Here is a 20,795-nt window from a genome sequence, read left to right as displayed (position 1 = left end):
CATGACCAATATTGTCGGGTTACTATGACGACCACACAAATTGTAAAACGGTTGATCTTGTTTTTACAGCAACGTTATTCGTGCGCAATGTTTTGAAGAGCATTTTTTTTTTTTTTTTTTTACGGAAACAGAAAGGTACATTGTTTTTTCATTTTATGATTTTAATGTAATTTTGACAGGTTTTAATATGTGTATTTATAATAATTTTGCTTAAATAAAGTTTAAGAGGACACATGTTTTTTTTTTTTTTTTACTTTAGCAACTGAGCACTATTAGCCTCTGGTTTCACAGCATTAAGGGTCTGTTTAAATAACTGAGAACTCAGTTGAAATGAAAACCAGCAGACACAGTGGGCCCTCAGGACCAGGGTTGAGAAACACTGCCTTAGACCATGTAGTCATCTTACTGTCTCATCTCATGCTAACTGCTGTCACATTAATTTCTACTGCAATGTTCTGCCACCCTGTGGTTTCTTTGGATCTGGATCAAGGACACCTGGAGGTAATGCTTCATTCCAGGGACTCACAGTGGGCCAGGCCCCGCCAAGAGCCGAGGCAGCAAGGACGAGATGCTGGAGTCATTGTTTTATTGGGTAGCGGTGGTAATGAATTAAGACAAATCTGCAACAAAAAGAAAATAGACTTGCAAGAGGGTTGGGTGGGTTCGTGGATAAGCGAAGGGAAATCAAACCTTTTTGTTCACTTCAAGCTAAACGCTAAATCGCTAAACCTCTCTTTAAGGTCAAATGCAAAACTGGCTTATAACCAACCAATCAATCAAGCAATCAATCTTTATTTTATATAGCACCTTTCATAGTGTACCACCATAACAAAGCTCTTTACAAGTCACAGTAAAAACAAAAGGCATTACATGAAATACAGTAAAAAAAGCATTAAATACAGTGAAATGCATAATACATTAAATAGTGAAATACAGTGCATAATACAGGAAATACAAGGGTAGGATGTAAAAATAATTCTAAAACATTGTGGATGCAAGGGTGAAAAAAACTACTTAGAGATTGCAGATAGGATGGTTACTAAGGAACACATATAGGAACCTCTATGTGCTCTGTTAAAAAATGTCCACTCATATGTTGCGCCTGGCCCCCGGTCATTACTGCTTGCAGCTATATTTATTAGGCTTCCCATAGGGTAATGGTTCCTATCGAACACATATATGCTTGTCACAAAGATGGCTGCAGTGGGTGACGTCAGACCAGAAACCAGGAACCAGGAAATAAACAACAGAATGGTGGAGTTTGGTGAAGATGAGCGATTGATACGTGAAGTGCTGTGCAATCCTTGTGCCTAAATACAAATATACATTTTAAACAACTTGTGTTGCACAGACCCATTTATATCCTGTGTACCAATGACTATACACCAACATTAACACACAACATGTAACATATAACACAAATAAATAGCCCAGGGACGGGACACTTTGCCACAATGCACTATTCAAAAATTGCCTTGACTGTGACCTTTGACCTCTCCTTAAGATAAAATATGAAACTAGTTTATAACTCCTTACAGAGTGCAGATAGGGTCATGGTTACTATGGAACACAGATAGGAACAAGAATGCCTTGGATGCTGTCAAGCTGCTTGCAGCTTCTAGTTGTTGTTCGATAACAGCATTTTATTATTATTTTGTTCATTTTTTTATTTCACTAAAAATAAAAATACATTTGTACATTTTTGGTTAACATTTAGCTTTTTATTTTTTGCTTGCCAATCATATTTAATATGAAATCTAAATTTTAATTAAATAGAGCCTTCTGGTATAATATTGCCATTAATTTGTTCCTCCTACTCTCATGCTCATGACAATGTATGCTTTGCAAGGTGTCTGAAGTCCCCCAGGGGAATTGATTTTTAACTTATATCGGCAGGGGGTAAGAGTCGAAAGTCTATCTGAAAAACTATTTCTTTTCAATAGCGGGCATTTGTATGCCAAATATTTGCATATCCTGTTGTTTTCAACTATAGTACTGAGTCTTTACAGTTTTTGAAAGCTTATAGACTTTTATTTTAGCACTGTTATAGTCTTAAAAGTCTATGTTATGCACACCAACATTCCACTATACAGTAATTCAGCACTTTTGCTACATCTGCTGCAATATACGATCACGAGACCAGTAAATTATAAGATAACTATTTTAACAATGGGCCCCAACAGTAAGACTCCCCCCCTCCCCACCTCCTCTCCCCCAGCCATGAAAAGCTAGCTCCACCCCTGGTGGATAGGGTATTATCCACAGTGAACTGCATTTGTAAAAAAAAAAAACACCATCAACAAATCCAGTCAACAATCAACATAACTCAAAGTCAGTCAATTTCAAAAGTGTAATAACTTTCAAGCATACATAAACAAGTGTTGAATTGAAGTTGAGACAGTGTTGTTTATCCCAGTAGAGTATTAGGATATTATTACAAAGAATTACAAAGGTAAAGAATAATAGAGGTCCTGTTCGAGAGTAGCTACATTAACTGCAGAATTGAAATGGAATAGTAATAAAACATACAGAATTGTGGAAAACAAAGCTAGACTATCATCTGTTTAAACAAAGCTGGTCTTGCAAAGAAATTGAGTAACCTCTACACTGCCCGGCCTTGAACCTGTTGGCTTCTGTTTTTATTTTCTGAAGCTTGAGGCTGGCTGGGAGTGAAAGGTTTGATAGGTTTATTTGTGACTCTTCAGAATAATGAGCTCTTTCCACTCTTGTGTAATTCCAGCAGTCATGCTCAGAAGCAGATGTGGAGTAGGACTGGAGTGTTACAAAAGAGTTTCTTATAATAGAGTAAAATAGGCCTGGACTCAAAGGTTTTGAAAGCTTGTGTATTTTATAAACATATTCAGATGATCCTTTGTTGTTCACGTATTCATGGAAGTTACAGAATGCAAACATCTATTTTTTTTTATTTTGTGCTTTTAGAGCAATTGAGCAAGCAGTTTGGAGCTGGAGTTGGAGTTTGTTATATTTTTGAAAATCATTCTGGGATGCTTGTACATTAGAAGCTACATAAGGCCTTTTTTTTATTTAATTGTGTTACATGTTCCCATGTGTTGCTACAACTGTTTACGTAAGGTGTGTGTATTGTTTTATTCATGTATTATTTTTTTACATTTTGAAAACTTTATAAAACTTTTAAATTGCAATCCCTGTCTCAAGATGGCTTCCCATGTACCTGCATGGACCTCTCAGAACTACATTTCCCATCATCCTCCTGCTCACATATGTAACAGAGATGGAATTACCAGTGAGCAGGAGGATGATAGTACATAGTGGTAAATTTAATCACAAAAACTTTACAATTGCTTAACATAGACCCACGGAATTTGTTTCATCATACAAAGTTGGATAAACACTGTGTAACAGGGGGATGTTACCTGCGTGAGTCGTCACTGAATAATAATGAGTCTAACACAGAGCATTGGGTGATAACACACCACACAGGCACGCAGCTTTAATTAAGACACAGGTGCTGCCACTAGGCTACCAGCAATGGCCTCTTTAAAAGAGACGTCCCGCTCCAGGAAACTACTACACTACGAAACCCTCTCTATACTGGGTGGAATCAACATCTTCTAAACTAACCCAGCAATTCCGAATATTTCCGACGGTCCTGGCTGGGCAGAGTCTTCACAGGCACCATCTTACCAGTTGAAGGTTTCCGTAGTAGTTATCCTTCACCCATAAAGAACCAGCGACAGGGTCCTCTCTGTCACACACTGATAAAGAACCAGCGACCGGGTTCTCCCTGTCACACACCCATAAAGAACCAGCAACCGGGTCCTCCCTGTCACACACCCAGAAAGAATCAGTGACTGGGTCCTCCCTGTCACACACCCACAAAGAACCAGCGACAGGGTCCTCCCTGTCACACACCCATAATAATAATAATAATAATAATCTTTATTTTTATATAGTGCCTTTTATAGTGGACCACCATTACAAAGCGCTTTACAAGACTAGGGTGTGTGAACTATGCATCAGTTGCAGAGTCACTTACAACAACGTCTCACCCAAAAGACGGAGCACAAGGAGGTTAAGTGACTTGCTCAGGGTCACATGAGTCATTGGCTGAACTGAGATTTGAACTGGGGATCTCCTAGTTACAAGCCTGCTTCTTTAACCACTGGATCAGTGACGGGGTCCTCCCTGTCACACACCCATAAAGAACCAGTGACAGGGTCCTTCCTGTCACACATCTGTAAAGGATTTTTATGTATGCACTACAAAACTAGTAAGAGCAATTTACCTTTAATAAAAAAAAAATGCTGTTTTTGTCACATCCAGTACAGACTGCCGTCAGCGGTTAATTATGGAGTTTTTCTAGTTCAACTTAATAAATACTGGTAAATGAATCCTGTCCTCTATGCACACAACTTGCTGTAAAAGGTTTTATTTTTAGTGGACGGACATTTGCGATGGATATTTTGTGAGAGGACCACATGAAATTACAAAAGCAAGTGATGTCTGTCTCCTGCAGCTGAAGGCATGGGAACACGTTTTGACATATGTAAGGTGCGTGCCGAGACACGAACTGTCCACAGAGAAATCAGTTTGAGCATGTTCCAACATGTTTCACAAAATTTCTATTGAAATAGTCCATTACTTCATTTCCAGATTTTTTCCCAAATGTAATGCTTCGACCACCAGAGGATAGTAACAGTTGAACCCTTAATATAGAAATGTTTATTATCCTTGGGAAACTGTAACCTGGGAAAAACAGCAAAGTGGCATCAAAGAACTCAGTTCACTTGAGGCTGCTTTGAATTCGGCTATTGAATTCAGCTTGCCTTATACACTCATTCGGGGTTTCTGCAAGATGATGTGTCTTGTTTTAAAACTGTACTCAGGTGTTTATTTTGGATGGTATGGATCCTATATGGATTTATAAGGTTCTGTTTGAAGATGAATACATTCCATTGGTAGCGTATTTAACTGGTAGTTTTTAAGCAGCTTTTGAATGAAAGAAATACTGTAGATTATTTCAACAACCTGAGTGCCAAAATTGTGTTAACAATGAACTTACATTTTGTCTATGTTGTTGACCTCCATTGACTGCCCAGGAAGTTGGGAGCTGTGTCTGTTTTCTCTGAAGTATTACCACCTTCTCCTTGGGGATGGAAAAAAAAACTGTTGGAATATGACCAAAATAAACTTCACTGCATCATTTCTCAGCCTTACCCTTACATGCCAAACCATATCCCTTTGCTTTTTCAGGTGGAGCTTCCAAGTGGAGAAGCAGGGGTGTTTGTGGTGGGGAGCCGCTCTGCCACTTATTTATTAAGTCAACATTTTGATACAGAAACTTTTCCTGGATCCTGGCTCAGCTCACACTCATTATGGTTGGACAGCATAACATTAACTGTTGTCACTCACTGTCAGACAGCCCATGGTAAACACCTCAGTCACACAGCGCAAGCATCTCAGAGTGATGTATTAAATGAGTGTCTTAATACTGTACACTACAAATGCCAAAAGGCTGTGAAAAACAACAATTCACCATACATCCTTGTTTGTTGTATCCAATAATTACCTATGATATAAAGAATTGTTTAACCTTTCAGTCTTCACCTTATTTATATTGTTTCACAGCTAATGGGACTGCAACCTACAATTCATTGTAAGTGCTGTTAACACGTACTTTCACGAATAAAGGAGTACATAAAGCACTTTATTTAAAAAGCATTGAAAAAAGCTCTGGGTTTTCTTATTATGCTCTAGTGAACTCATTTAGATTTTACAATTTGACTAGGAAGAATTCCTAAGAAAGAGGCTACCATTTGCTTTTGTACACACATTGGATTGTACACACTTGTTTCAATTTCTAATGAGGAATAATTTAAGTGCAAAACAGCATTAAATGTATTAATTCAAGTAGCTGATTTAACTGTACCACATGAGTTGGTATTATGTGTTTTGTATAGCCTACTTCAAGTGCTAGTAAACACTATGCGTATTTAATTTAATTCAATGTAAAATGGATAACTGTAAATAATGTACCTGTGAAAAGATAAAGTCAAGTCACAGGAATTACAGACTCAGAGATAGAAGCTGCAGTTTAGCGCTGTCGCACACTTTATTAAACAAAAAAACAAACAAAACACAGCAATAAATAAACAGGCACAGGGGCCAAAACAAAAGGTTTAAACAAAATACACCAAAAATTGCCATCAGGAAGTCATTCACCTTAACTGAACAACTCTAAACAAACTGTCCCATACAGCTAACAAACTCACAAAACTCCCTTCACCAGACAAAGGATTTCTCCTACCTTATATACATGTGACCACTCCTCAATTAGCACCAATTACCTAATGCGAGAATGGCCACACCTGTGATTTCTAGCAGGGATAGGTTTAAACCCATCACTGCCGATGGCTGTATTTTATGCAAAGTGTTTTGCCAAGTGTTCACATTCGAAAACTTACAGTTACTTCCTGACACATTTAGCTGTCAGTCCCTCAGGGAAGCTTTGCCCCACCAATGGAAGGGGTGTTGGCAAACTAATGCTGTCAATGTCATGCTGGGTCTAATTTGGAAAAACAAGCAGTCACAAGCCAATTTCTGAAAATCTATTTCATTTCCAGGCCATTGAAATCAAATAATGGTCTACTGTAAAGATGCACACACACACACACACACACACACACACACACACACACACACACACACACACACACACACACACACACACATATATATACAAAAAATGTTGCTGTTAATTAATATATATATATATTTTAATTAACAGCAACTTTTTAGGTGTTTGTTAGTACAGTATTTTTATTAACATTAAATGGATACATTTTCCCTGGTATTAATTGATAATAACAATTTCCATTAAGTTTCTACAACAATGCTTTGTAAACTGTATATACAAATATAAATAAACATAAACTTGTTGTTATTCACTCTCAAAACATTGCTGTTTTTAACATGGTCCATCCTGCTTTCTAGAGATAGCTTCCCTTTTTATAAATACATTTTCAGTTATTGCAGATAATTTTACATAACTGCCTTTTCTGGTATGCCCAGGATTCAATATTTATTTCTAAATTAGATGTCTGTAACACTACAAAACTAGTAAGAGCAAACTTGCCCTATAAACTGTCGTCAAGAAAGTAAAATTGTTAATAGAGTGGATGAGGATTTTATATATTGACCATTTGAGGAAGTTCATAATGACTCTATTACAGTATATATCAGCTTATTTTTATTGTCCACAACTATCTGATGCAATTCAATATATTTTATTTGTAATTGTTTCTCTTTTAATTGTTTGCATGTTTCTGTGCTGCATATATTTGTAAGCTACATCTAAATACAAACACACACACACACACACACACATATATATATATATATATATATAGACACATGTTGAACAATAAATACAACAATTTTAAAAATACATAAATAAATGTAATTTTCTACTTGTCAAAATACAAATGCCTTGTACAGTAGATTCACTATTCTATAACAATATTGAAGACTTAGTTCATATTTGTATAATTGTGAGCATTTTACATGCAAACCATAACTATACCTATTATACATTTGTTTCTTATTTTATAAAGAACTGTCACAAAGAAATAAACAGCAAAAAGCTGGACCCCCCCCCACTGCCCTAGACACACATTCTACCCTTATTCATACCATACCCTACAATTCGCTATGAACACAGTGTTTCACAGTCTGACAAACATAATGATAACGACAAACGACATGATAAAAACATTGAGTAAAGTATAGACCATGACAGTTTACTGTGAACGTGGCCTAAGAACCATCAATAAGGAAATACCCTGAACTCTAACCCTAACTCAACTTTAATATCCCAACCCTGGCCTTAAAACCTTACAGATCTATACAGGTTTAGGTGGGGTGCTATTATCTGTGGCATAGGATGTGAATTTATATGGCAGGATAAATGAGCTTCACCTATGTAAAAGTAAAAATGAAAATAAAGAAACTTGTGAGAATGTTCCTTATGCCAAGGGGATAAAAGCTATTATGAATCCCTTAAGAACACCTGCAGAGACATGTAAATACATTTCTACTTCATGTTCCTGTGGTTTCATATTTTGCCCGGTTTAAAAATATATATAAAAAATACATGTAAACAGCTCTGACGTCCCCAGCAGTGGCATTTCAAGAACCTGCAGACAATGTTGGAGTTTTTCTTAAACCAGCTGGTTACGTTTGCTGCATAGAAAAGCACATAAACTATAAACTATAAAGAACAATACAAACACTGTAGTCTAGTTATAGCAAGATGCTTGCACAACACAACATTACTGAAACATAATGTATTCCAAATAGAGAGAAGTGTACACATGTTTAAGCCCTTGTTTTAGTTGTAGATTTGGCTGGTACTAAATGCTCTGGGAAAATGCACACTTTGAATATATATAGAATATATAGAAAATAATATTTGAATCACTGGGACACTTAAGGATAGGATTGATCTAAAGATTTGGGGATAAAACTGATTTAATGTTAGGATTACATTTTTTGTGGAAATGCTATTGGAAACTTGAATGTTCTTGAAGCATCAGTAATGCATATTAAGCCTATATTGGGTGACCCTGGGTTATAACATTATAAAACTTACTTTAATAAAAGAAAAATAAATTTCACGTCCACTGTTGTAAATCACTCTCTTTTGAAGAATTACTCATAAAATAAAAGAAACTGAAAGGATAATTCCAATGTATTAAACAGGATTGGTCCTGTGTGTAGGCAGATTAAGGGGAAAACCTACATTTAAGGCACAGAGAAATATTAGCACTAAAACACACAGATTGGAATTTTTTCTGCATTCATCATATTGTCAAGTTCCATGCAATTGAATGAACACCGTCCATTTAATGTTACCATACACAGCAATGACTAGTTTGTAAAGGCAGCAATTCCAGCATACCTAAGGGTATAATAGCCTCCATGGCTGCTTCAGAATTGTAATAAGGATTTTAATTTGTATGACTTAATTTATCAGTAAGATTCCTAAATGCACTCATGAAGCCAGTAATGTGGACAGCCCCCAGGTATAAAAGCACATTATATAGCCCATACTACTGTATAGGCCAAGAGTTCACTTTAGAGGAGTCTAAAGTAATGCAAAGAGATGACTTATTCTGTCGATACAGAAATCAAGGACATTTAAATTAATCTCTTCTCCTGCTAGGTACATGTTGTGGTTTTGAGGCACGGCTTGTGATTACATTGGGCTCCGGCTAACTTTCAGCGACTAATGGATCAGGTTCCACGATCTCATCAAGACCCAGGAGTTTATAACATCACCTACTTCTGAGCTGCTGATGCCAGAAGGCTAGAAATTAAGGTTACGCTTTGGAAATAATTGCAGAGTAATAAATAAGGTGATTATCTTGAAGTGTCTCTGATTCACTTTAATATTTGACAAAGGAGTAATAACCACGTTCTTACTTCACAGTAGCATAACTTTCTTGCAGCGTGGTGGTAGGTTAAATGAACTTAGAGTCAAAGTGAAAATAAAGACTTGGAATCTCAAAACATCAGCCTAGCATCAATCCCCACAGGGCAGGTGTTCTTAATGTTGGCTCATTGGATTGGCAGAGCCTGGAGCACTCATGCTGTCTTCCCTTATTAAGATGGCAGCTGCTAAACAGCAATAGAATCACAGTCCTACAGATCTTGATAAGGGAAAGCCCTCAACTAGCTTCAGCGCCACCTAAATCAGGAGGTTGAATTTCAGTCATCATACCATTCGACCTGTTCCAGACACACTCATAACCAGAGCGGTTGGGGCTTAGAGCAATGAGTGTTCTGAGGGTCCTTATCACTGATGCCAGCATTCCATATTAATTCAGATAGACATAACTTGTATTTGTAAAATTACCTGTCCATGCAATTACACAAGGTTACAAAAGGTAAACATTGTTTTGTGCCACATGTGTGTGGTTATGTGAGATGGGGGACAAAGATTAGTGCCTTGTTTCCTCTAAGAGTGACCCCTCTTCTAGGAAACCCTGTGTTTACAGATTGTGGTTACTCTCACCAACTAAAACAGATTACATTTAGATTACAATGTTGAACAATAACCCAGCAAATAGGTCACCGCAGCCAGACACTACTTCCTCATCAGTTCTTTTTTTCTGTCTCCTTTGTAAATGCTTGGCGGAACATTATGTTCTCTGAGGTTGCTATTTTGAACAGTTATTAAAGATGTAAGCTTGGGGACAAATGGGTTGAAATTGCCAATGAGAATGCAAGTGCTGTGGGAAGCACTTACTGAGTAAAAAGGTTTGCAAGACACCCTTCACACATAAAAACACACACATATACATTCAACTAGTCTGTAAACATACTGTACCAAAGATAAGCAAAACAAACAACGGCACAGAACTCCGTTGTTAATTTGCATTTTTCTAATCTAGACAGTAATAAAGCTAGTTATCAGAGATAACTATATTACATTTTTTTTAAAAACAACTGCTTCAACATGGCCCAACTGTAAAATGCTTAAGAAGGGAAACTTACAGAATTGTAAGCTTTTTTATGTCTTATAATTAAGCCATCAGTTTACAGTACCATACAGTTGATGTTTTCTCCTGAATGATACACAGCTATAATACTAGAATTCTTCACCTTGCATTAACTACATAACTACATAAACTTACATTACTGTTCTCTGTGTTATGTGCACAAGCCTGTAGCACCCACACTGTTGTTATACACTTTCTTGTTTAGATGTTTGGATGTATGTTTCTGTTAAAGACTGGGGAGCGAAACACGCTGTCAGCTATTCCTTTTACACCATGGCACCCCCTATGCACTGTGCTTTGGTGTATGGAAACAGAGTAGGACCAGACTGTTGCATGAATAATCAACTCCGAACTTAGCTACAGACATACCAAATGTAACAATTGTGTGATTTTCATTTCCTCCTTGTATAATTTCTCTGTCTAAGCCAGATGTAACCTTGGATAAAAGGCAGAACCCCCTGGAAGTGTTAAAACATCTCAAATGTGTTAAACTGGAAAAATACATCTAAAACATCAAGCACAACCACAGCTTTCCTTTTATCTCTCTCTCTCTCTCTCTCTCTCTCTCTCTCTCTCTCTCTCTCTCTCTCTCTCTCTTTCCTGGCTTTCTCAAAGGAGGATACATTTTCAAGTCAAATGTGCTTCTATTGTTGCGTCCAAATGGACAAATAAAGCCCAGAGGCTAATGCACAATGAGGCAACAGACAATTATTATTTACTTTTTAGACAGAGAACCCTTTGTTATATCTGCAGTGTACAGACTTACTTTTATCTTGTGTTTCCCTCTAATACTATGAATCCCACATTATATAATATACATAAATATAATAGATTGTAATATTTCTGAACTTACATCCTATTACAATTCCAGCAATTCAATGAACGTGCATTACTTATGTTAAATATACCAATTCTATCTATATCCATAACAATCATAAAAATGTGCTTATTTGTGTCGGGTGTGTTGCTTTGCTATATTAATTTACTATCACTGGATGCATTTTGAATTAAAAATCAATTAAAAATTACATACAATAAACTACACACTTAATTTATGGGTATGTATTAAACTTGTTTTACTGAAACCAATTAAGATAAATACTGATATTAGTGAAATACAGTAATTATTCACCAATATCACTTGTTACAGCCTGAAATGGTCATGTTATTTAATAGGCTTCTACAATGGATGAAATGATAAACGGAGGGTCAAATTATGTGTAATACTATACACTTTTTTAATGGGTAGACTTTTGGTAGTCCTGAACTAACATTTTTACACATTCTCCACCACCCTTACCTACAGTACTCAGCAAGTTTTTCGCATTAGTTAGTCAGACAACTCAGACTTGTCTGCGTGAAGCCTTGCCAATGAACTGAGAACAACCCACCTACTGAGGGGTGGTAACTTTTGTAAAGCTAAATGGAAATTTTACATCTCAGGACAGTTTTGTTTTTTAGGAAAACGTATAAAATATAACTAACCTCGACACAAAAAGGAGTTGTTTTAGCTCCCACGATGGTTTAGAAATATCCAAAGTTTCAGACTTTTAAAGGCTAATTTAACCCCTATAAAACAAAGGCTCTTTTCTTCCTCAGTTCTAACAATAGAATCCAGAGGGCATGTGTTTATGTGAAAAGAGATCATTACATGTTGCTCTGACTATGGCTAGACTATTCATGCCGTATACTAAAGAGCGTTCAGTAGGCATTAACTGCCTCATTACATTTTCATAAGACACTGCTTCAAAGGGATGGGAAGTGCTGTAGACTTGTTAACAGAAAATATGAAGACAGCATTAAAAATGTGTTTTTTAATTTTATTTGGGGAAGCAGGATGTCAAATGAGATTTACTTTCACACTATTGTATGTATTTTAATAAATATAAACCAGCAACTTTATTATAAAGTTATAAGCCTATCACTTCAGTATTAGCAGTAGCCCTGTTACACAAGTAGTTGATAGCTCATGTGGTATGCATATGGTCTGTTCACTTTTGGCTCAATGCATTATTTTACCTAAACCTTTTGTATTTGCATAAGAAGGAACCATTCCAAATAAAATAAATCCTAAATAAGCATCTATGGTGCACAACTGTACAATGATACTTTGTAACTTGTTGCATGATGGGATCCTTCATGTTATATTTCTAAAACACACTATACCATAGGGTAGTAAAACATATATTTTAAATAGCATGCACATATGTACATTTACATTGAGATAATTGATGACCTGGAGCCAAACCAATACATTTATTTCTCACTCCCCAAAACTAGTCTGTCGGATTTAATATGAACTGTATCTGCATGTGTGAATGAATCTCTATTTTGGAGACATAGTTTTCATATACTAAATCTCCAATACAATAAGTATATCTATATTCTCCAGCAGGAATTATACACTGTTAAAACACACTCTAGCACTCTCTATAGCACAATTAAAATAGTGGGTGTTCACACAATTTTTACTGAGATTAGATCCAAAATGTATTTAAGTGCGAGCAAACGGTTAATGTTTTTCCTGTTTTTCTCACACTGTGTTTATATCCAGATAAGTGACGTTCCAAATCCACACCCCCTAAAAATCGTCACAATGGTTCGATTCCAGGATTGGCCTAATTTTATTGCTTACGCCGCGCTGAAGGGTTGGCGTGCAGAGTATAAAACCCTTGTATTTGTGCAACAGAGTTCACTCTGGTGGCAGTCGTTGAAAAAGAGGGAGGGAGTGAGTGCGTATGGCCCAGACTCCTTACCAACGAAGGTACTTTACACAGTTCACTTCTGGCAAGCACCCTTCACGAACTGAACGAAAATAAGTGAAATAATACATGCCCTTCTTATTTCTTCAAGATTAAAACACCCACAAGACCACGGAGCAAAAAAACCTCTGAAGTCGCATCAAATCCCCTAAAAAAAAAAAAAAAAAAAAAAAAAAAAAGTCAAGATACTGTGCAACATTGTTTCTCGTTCTAATTTTTGGTTTATCAATGCATACTCTTTATACACTAGCCAGTATGAAACCAGAGATCACCGCAGCGGTAGGATTTCTATCGAGATTTCTCAGGACAAAGGGACTCGTAAATGAGCGACAATTGCAAACATTCAGCCAGTCTCTCCAGGATCTGCTGTCAGGTAAGTTTGTGTTGGATTATAAAAAAAAAAAAAAAAAAAGAAACAAGAAAGAAAACCGTAATAATTTTAATGGTACCAGTATGGTTTCGAACAATTATTGTGTATAGTGGTGGTGCAGCATTTTCTTAACCCAGGATAAACCAATTACAAATATTAAAGTGGTGATGTGTTTTACCAGAAGGAAAGAGAACTCTATAAGTAAACACAAATGGCTTCTTCTCTTGCGCAATGTCCACCATCTGTCTGCAATACTACGCGCTGGATCAGAAACGTTTGAGGTAATTCAGGGTTAAAAATAAGCTTCGCATGTGTTGTCTGTAATCTTGTATTCATTATGTAATGGCACGTTTGCGGATTCACAGCGATAGTATGTTTAATATTTGTATATTTTTTATTACTACATATATTTGATTTGCATTTTAAAGATGCATATTTTGTGTATGCATCACATGTAAATAAGGACACTATTCACTCGGCTTTATCATTCTTATCGAGTTCCACTGAAAGATGTGATGTTTGGTAATGCTGATAAGACAAAAACAAAGGAGTGTGTTTTGTTGGGGGTGCGGGTTATAGCAGGTAAATGATTAATAGGAGGTAGTTCATTGTTTTTCCTACAATTATACATAACAACGCGCATTATATTGTGTGAGCAGACCAACCAGTTTTATGTTATATATCACCTCTGTTATTACATCAATATAATGTTAACTGGCGCGCGGGGGGAGATTCCACTGCAGTTCAAGTTGCATACAATAAAAACACGGTAAACAGAATTGCTGCATAGGTTACCTACTGATTTTTGTATAATGTTTTACACGATTGGGGGAACTGCTCTGTGGATCAACTTTTAATTTAATGTTGCACTGGAAATAATTTGTTTTTATTTATTTATTTTATTTTATTTATTTATTTAAAGGGTTGGTTTGTATTTTACAACTCACTAGCTCCCCCGAAGCCGTAATAAATTAGATTAGTTTAGCATAATCTGTGTTAAAATACTACTTCTGTACTAGGCTACATTATAATTTAGCTGTATTTACACGACCACTAGCTGTATAACGGGGAAAAAATAAATGCATACAAAGTGTCAGTGATGTTTACATTCTTTAAACTTTTTGTTTTTTAAACAAAACCTGACAGTGGCATTTAGTAGTTTAATTTGAATTTGTTTAGATTTGGGCTCAACTAAATTTTGACATTTCTGTACATTTGACCATATTCGCGTTTATTTTGAAACAAAGCAAAGTTGTCAAAATCTATTCAACTAAGCAAATTTTAGATGTTTACAGTTGTAGTTTCTGACGTAGGTAAAATCTTCAAATGCGCACATTTTTTTTTTTTCAAGCGCAACCATTGCCTGTAACCATTAAGTTTCCTTTGTCTGTCAACCTATTTATTGCAAGTACACACAAGCTTTAACAGCGGTAATGTGCAAGCAAACACAATTCTGTTTTTATTTGGTTATTCTAGGTTTGTGTTTCAATGGAGATGGCAGAAGTAGTTTATTTTTGTGTGTATTTCTGTATGAATATGATAGATGAACTGGTAGCCATATTAATCCAGAGATGATAGACAAAGAGAAGGAGATTTGATACCTTTTATTGGACTAACTAAATAATTATTATAATTCACTTTAACCTGAAGAAGAGACCTTTGAGGTCTTGAAAGCTTGTGAATAATTATTATTTAGTTAGTCCAATAAAAGCTATCACATCTCCTTATCTTTGTCTGTATGAATAGAAACATAATAAACATAATAAACATTTGAACCCACAAACTTTACAGTAACTTTAGAATGTACTTTTAGTGAGCTCATCAGAATGTAATCTGTAGTGATATTCAAATGTTAATCTTATTTATATATTTTTAAACTTTCTCAGCAGTTTGCTCCACAACAAAATTCCTATTTGTGTTGATTGTAACCTGCTAATTTCCAACTGAAATAGTGTTTAACATGGCTGCCATTGACCAAAATGGCCAATGTTTTCTGATTTGTAGACTGACCTTAGTTAAGAGTTTATTTTTTTAATGGTAATATGAATTTTAATGTTTTAGAAACCTTGATAAGCAATTCTTAAAAAGAAAAAAAAAAATACCCTTCCTCTTTGTTTCTTGGCTTGATGGCATAATCAATTCTCAGGTAAGTCTCAAGTTAAGCTGTCGTTATATGCAGAGAATCGTAGATTTGCTCACTTATGACATGTCAACAGGCCCAGGCTAAATGTTCCTCACACAACATTTCTTTAATTGCCATGGGGGGAGAAGGTGATGCAGTATCTATTTTTACATATTTCCTGTGAACCTGTCTGTGTTGTAGTTACCCAAATTGGCGTTGAGACTCCATGATGATTTACTCTAAATTTAGGTGCAATGAAATGCAAAGTACAGGCTGGATTTGCTTACAAGCCTACCAGATCAGGTAGAATAACGGTAGTGAGCCAAAAACGTCTGAAAAGCAGTCTCGGAAGCACTGGATACAAGAATATGAAAACAGGATGGATTTTTTTTCATTTAGGGAGTTTAGATAAGTGATCCAAACTTGCTGGAGGGGAAGTTTGTTATTATTTTATAAGCCAGTTGACTGCCCTTTTAAGATGGCACATTTAAGTGCTTGTTAGCTTGTCACCTGCAATTTATTGTATATAGTGTTATGTTTAGTGGATTGTTTTTTCTTTGCTCACATGTCCACCTTCTGTTGACTTTCAATTATGACTGTTGGTGAGGAGACAAACAGAACAGTTGTAATGACTTGTCAGTTCTAATGTGCAAAACAAATTGGCTTACAACATACATTTCTGACTACCATCATCTAGCAAGGTATATATTCAGTACCTAGCTAGTTATGCAGTAGATTACTAATCTTCTGTCTTGTGCAAATCAATTGTTTAGCTGACATTTTCCAAATTACTGTACAGGCACTTTATTCTGAAATATTATTAGTCATTCTCAGTTTTGATTTAATGCCCATTAAAAAAAGGTACCATTACAACATTAGTTTACCTGTGTAACAACAGGATAATACAAAAAGGACTACTTGAGTTTATACTAAATGAGTCTGGTTTGCATTGTCACATTTGGAAGAAAAGTAAATTCAGTTGTCTACTGTTGCTGGTAAAGTATGAGTGGGTATATTGCTGACAGGGTAGCTACAGTATGTCTGTGTACCTGACATTCAAAGGTTTAAATCCAACCTGGAGATAAACTGGCCATACTTTTAATCTAGCAACCTGTCCTGCTATTGTATGTGGAGTCGTTAGGTACTGTCTTTTAGTGCTACTTTTAAACATGACATCCCTGTTGCCCTGTGTAAAGATGTGTGTGATTTTATTTATTTATGTATTTTTTGCTCTTGCTGTGTTGTTTATGCCAAAAGCTGTATTTCTTATAGGCAATCTTTGAAGTTAGTTTCACTGTTCCTACATTGCAGGTTGTTCAGCTGATGAGAAACTTGTTTCAGTATCAACACATGTAAATACAAATTCTTGTAGAGAAACTGCTAACTATGTGGCATTTGGTGAATTAATGTTGCTCATACAGTAACTTTTCTAACCAGCTTCCTGTGTGTTTTTTTTTTATTTTTTTTTTTTTATATAGAACAGTACAAACATCACTGGTTCCCAGACAGACCCTGCAAAGGCTCAGGCTACCGCTGTATCCGTATCAACCACAAAATGGACCCAGTGGTAGGGCAGGCAGCCCAGAGAATTGGCTTAAGTATCCAGCAGCTCTACCAGCAACTCCCCAGCGAGCTCACCCTCTGGGTGGATCCCTTTGAAGTGTCCTACCGCATTGGGGAGGATGGCTCCATTTGTGTACTGTACGAGTCACAGCCAGTAATCAGCAGCCAGATCCCAGTGTCCAGTAGCCTGCAAATGGTGGAGAGTCACATCAGCTGCAAGGAAGAACTGCGCTTGGGCAGAACCATCCCTTCTAAAACATACAACATGATGACTGTGTCCAGTTAGAGGCATGGAAGTCCGATGGGTAATCTGTGTTCTGGGGGATGGAAAACCTTGTAGGTTGTCATTTTTTTGTTGTTGTTTTGTGGCTTCCTTTTGGGGAAGTATGGAATCCATGATGTTGCAGCTGTGAAGATCTAAGACATTTCTTTCCATTGGAGAAATAACTGTAACATTCACTATTGCCACAATTGGAAATTGATCCAGGCAGCCTATATGTGTAGACTTTGCACTTTTGTATATCTTTTCCAAGAATAAGGAATTACTTTCAGGATGTTTCCTAGAGTCTTCATTTGCTGAAGACACTGATTAAGAAAACGGGTTTAAACATCCTGGAAGTATTTCCTGGCAAGTCCAGAACTTGGTCCCAGCAGTACCAGACATTCATAATTGTCTGTAAAGAATCTCCTCATTCAATATGCAAGTTTCTTGGACCTTTGACAGTTACTAACTGGTACTGCTGGGACCAATTTCATTAAGTTGCAGGACATTTACTATCAATCAGAAATGTTTTTCTGTGTGTGTGTGTGTGTGTGTGTGTGTATGTATGTATGTATGTATGTATATATATATGTATATATATATATATATATATACACACACACACACATACATATAAAAAGCCTGCTGCCATAGAAGCTTTACATGCATATATCTCTGGTGTTGGGATCAAGCACTACTGCAGGGTTTGCTAATATACTGTTTGCTTTTGGTCTTTACCAATTAAATATATTTTGCTGCCCATAAAACTGCAAGCAGTACATGGAGTTTTAGGGCTCACAATGTCCAAGTCAAATACTCCTGCTTTACAGAAAATGCATGTGTTGAAAGCCAGGCAAATCTCGAATGCAGGATTAGAAACATTTGTTCCTGTGCAAAATATTTATATTTAAGCCACATTGCCACTGCCAACTGATCCACTTCTGGCCACCTTTTGCTTTTTGCATTGCTGTGTACACTCTGCTTATGGCTGTTTTTGAGAGATCACCTATTTGTTGTGGGTGGTGGGAGGAAGCTTACAATTTTACAATCCCAGAGATGTAATGTCATTATAGCCGAACAAGGGAAGAACCTAGGCTGAGATCTTTTAAAGTAAATCTTCTTGGGTCTTTTGGCCTAGCACCAATGTGATGGCAGGGTGACAGATTGCAACACTTTATCATTTCAGTTTCACCATGTTAATGTTTTAAAGAGGATACATTTGGGTCTGGAGAATATTCACAGGGAATGTGTGAGAAAACCGTTACCATAAGAACAATCAAAGTTAATGGCAAGTGTAAGCCCGTTCATTTTAGTATCTGTATATGGTTTTGCTACTTAATTCCACAACGTCCTCTTAATTTGACTGAATTATACCCAGCAGAATGTGTACTGCAGCCTATCGCTTTCCTTTAATATGGATGTGTACAGCCAGTGACTAGATAAGGGCAGCTAAAACACACTGGCTGTGAAATTAACACATCATTTTTTGTTTGTTTGTGACAGACGAGCAGCATGCACTGAACTTATTTCTCTACTTTTCTTGAATCACTTAGAAGATTGTTCCTGAACGTCTCGTCACAATGTGAAAGTGATAACTGTGGCAACAGGCTTTTTGAGTTTTGGTTACTTTACTAAATTGTGGCTTTAGCCATTAGCAGCTGGATTGTATGAATGTACCTGTGATTGTCCTGTATTTGTGTTAATGCTCCTAAGACCACGGATGACAGCCGTTGTAATGGGAAACGGGCCTCTTCCTTGGTGCGCTTTATGCTTTCTATGAAACCCAGTTCATCTAAAGATTTGAAGTGAGAAGGAAAAGACAGACAGGATTAGTTCAAGTTGCAGTTTGAGGATGAAATTGGAAGACCTTTTACAAACGGTCATAATATACCCTTATCTAGCATTATCATGAATCTTTTTTTATTATTTTTTTTTATTCACTTTCATTTCGGATGAAAACTGCAGAGATTTTTCATGGGATAAGCATGGGTTTTTAACTGCCAAGATTTTTTTTTTAGCTTTATTTCAAAATGTCTTAGGTTTATTTCTTTAGATTCTAAACCTTTGATTGAAAGTTCCTTGCAGTTTTTCACCCCAAATTTCAGGGAACTTTTGTCATCTTTTTAAGTTGGTTGTTTGCACTTGATCACATTTTTATTCCAGATTTGGCCCAAAAAATTTTAAAACCTTAAACCATTTAATAATGTTCTGCTTTAAAATTCATGAATACGTTGAAATACGTTAACCTGTTCAATCGTTTATTGCACATTGTCAAATTAAAACACTTAACTTACTTTTTACATGCATTTTTGCCTTACGAATGCATATAAATGACGATTTTATTTTGCTTTGCGGAGGCCGGGCCTCTTGAGATGTATTTTAAGTGCACAGAATTAGTCATTTACATGAACAGATGGGATAGTAAACTTACAGCAATGGGTGGTATCAAGTGCCTATTGCACAGCCCCCCTAACTCCTCTACAGAAAGGTCCATGGTCATAGGAGTGTTAGCGAGGACCAAAGCAAGTTCTTTGGGTAGACTGATTCATTATGTCCATGCTCTGTTATCAGGTAGTGTCCTGTTTTTAATTTTGGAATACCCACAAAAAACAGCATGTCTCTCTCTTTTGTGAACTAATGTTGGTCATCTTTTATTTTTTCCTTTGGGTAAGTTATGAGCTGCTGTACATCTGTACACTTCATGTAAATTGATTGTGAGGAAATTGTACAAATTTCTATATTTTGAAAAAGAAAAATTCTTCTCTCTTTAATAAAACATTTCCTATCTTGGCATTTTTTTTTTTTTTTGCAAATAACGCACTTTTGTTTATTTCAATTTGTTCTTTACAACAAAGCTCCTGAAGTTATTGTTTGCCAGACAAAGTGAGATTTGCTAACACCTCTTGAAATGTGCACACTAGCAGTTGCTTGACCATTTTAGGATTGTCGTTGAAAGGTAACAGTAAATGGTGTTTTTTGGATCTGGGGTAGTTTTTACTCCAACCCCCTCCCCCCCACCATACCTCCCTTTGTTCTAATTTATTAACACATTTCAAATTTGGGGGTGGGGGGGGCACAAACCACCCATCAGTTGAATAGCTTTTGCTTATTACACATGACCTTGGTTTAAATCCAACTCTGTGAACAGGTTCATGTCCTGCCACGTCAATCC

General features: G+C 36.4%; 1 protein-coding gene across 1 annotated transcript; it reads left to right on the top strand.

Annotated features, from left to right (window-relative positions):
- Nucleotides 1-13,224: 13,224 nt before the first annotated feature.
- Nucleotides 13,225-20,413, top strand: btg1 (B-cell translocation gene 1, anti-proliferative). The gene is made up of 2 exons (XM_041257213.1): nt 13,225-13,679; nt 17,277-20,413. The coding sequence occupies exons 1-2, from the start codon at nt 13,535-13,537 to the stop codon at nt 17,645-17,647; spliced, it is 516 nt and encodes a 171-aa protein (XP_041113147.1). The 5' UTR covers nt 13,225-13,534; the 3' UTR covers nt 17,648-20,413.
- The last annotated feature ends 382 nt before the right edge of the window (nt 20,414-20,795 follow it).

The sequence above is a fragment of the Polyodon spathula genome, chromosome 8, assembly GCF_017654505.1.
Source record: "Polyodon spathula isolate WHYD16114869_AA chromosome 8, ASM1765450v1, whole genome shotgun sequence".
In the NCBI taxonomy this organism is placed as follows: domain Eukaryota; kingdom Metazoa; phylum Chordata; class Actinopteri; order Acipenseriformes; family Polyodontidae; genus Polyodon; species Polyodon spathula.
Note: the sequence above shows the minus strand (reverse complement) of the source record. Positions and strands in the feature narration are given on the sequence as shown.

Excerpts from the sequence above, each read along its gene's own strand:
- btg1 (XM_041257213.1), top strand. The coding sequence starts at position 13,535 with ATGCATACTCTTTATACACTAGCCAGTATGAAACCAGAGATCACCGCA. Across the intron at positions 13,680-17,276 it reads TCTCCAGGATCTGCTGTCAG|AACAGTACAAACATCACTGG; the intron begins GTAAGTTTGTGT and ends TTTTTTATATAG.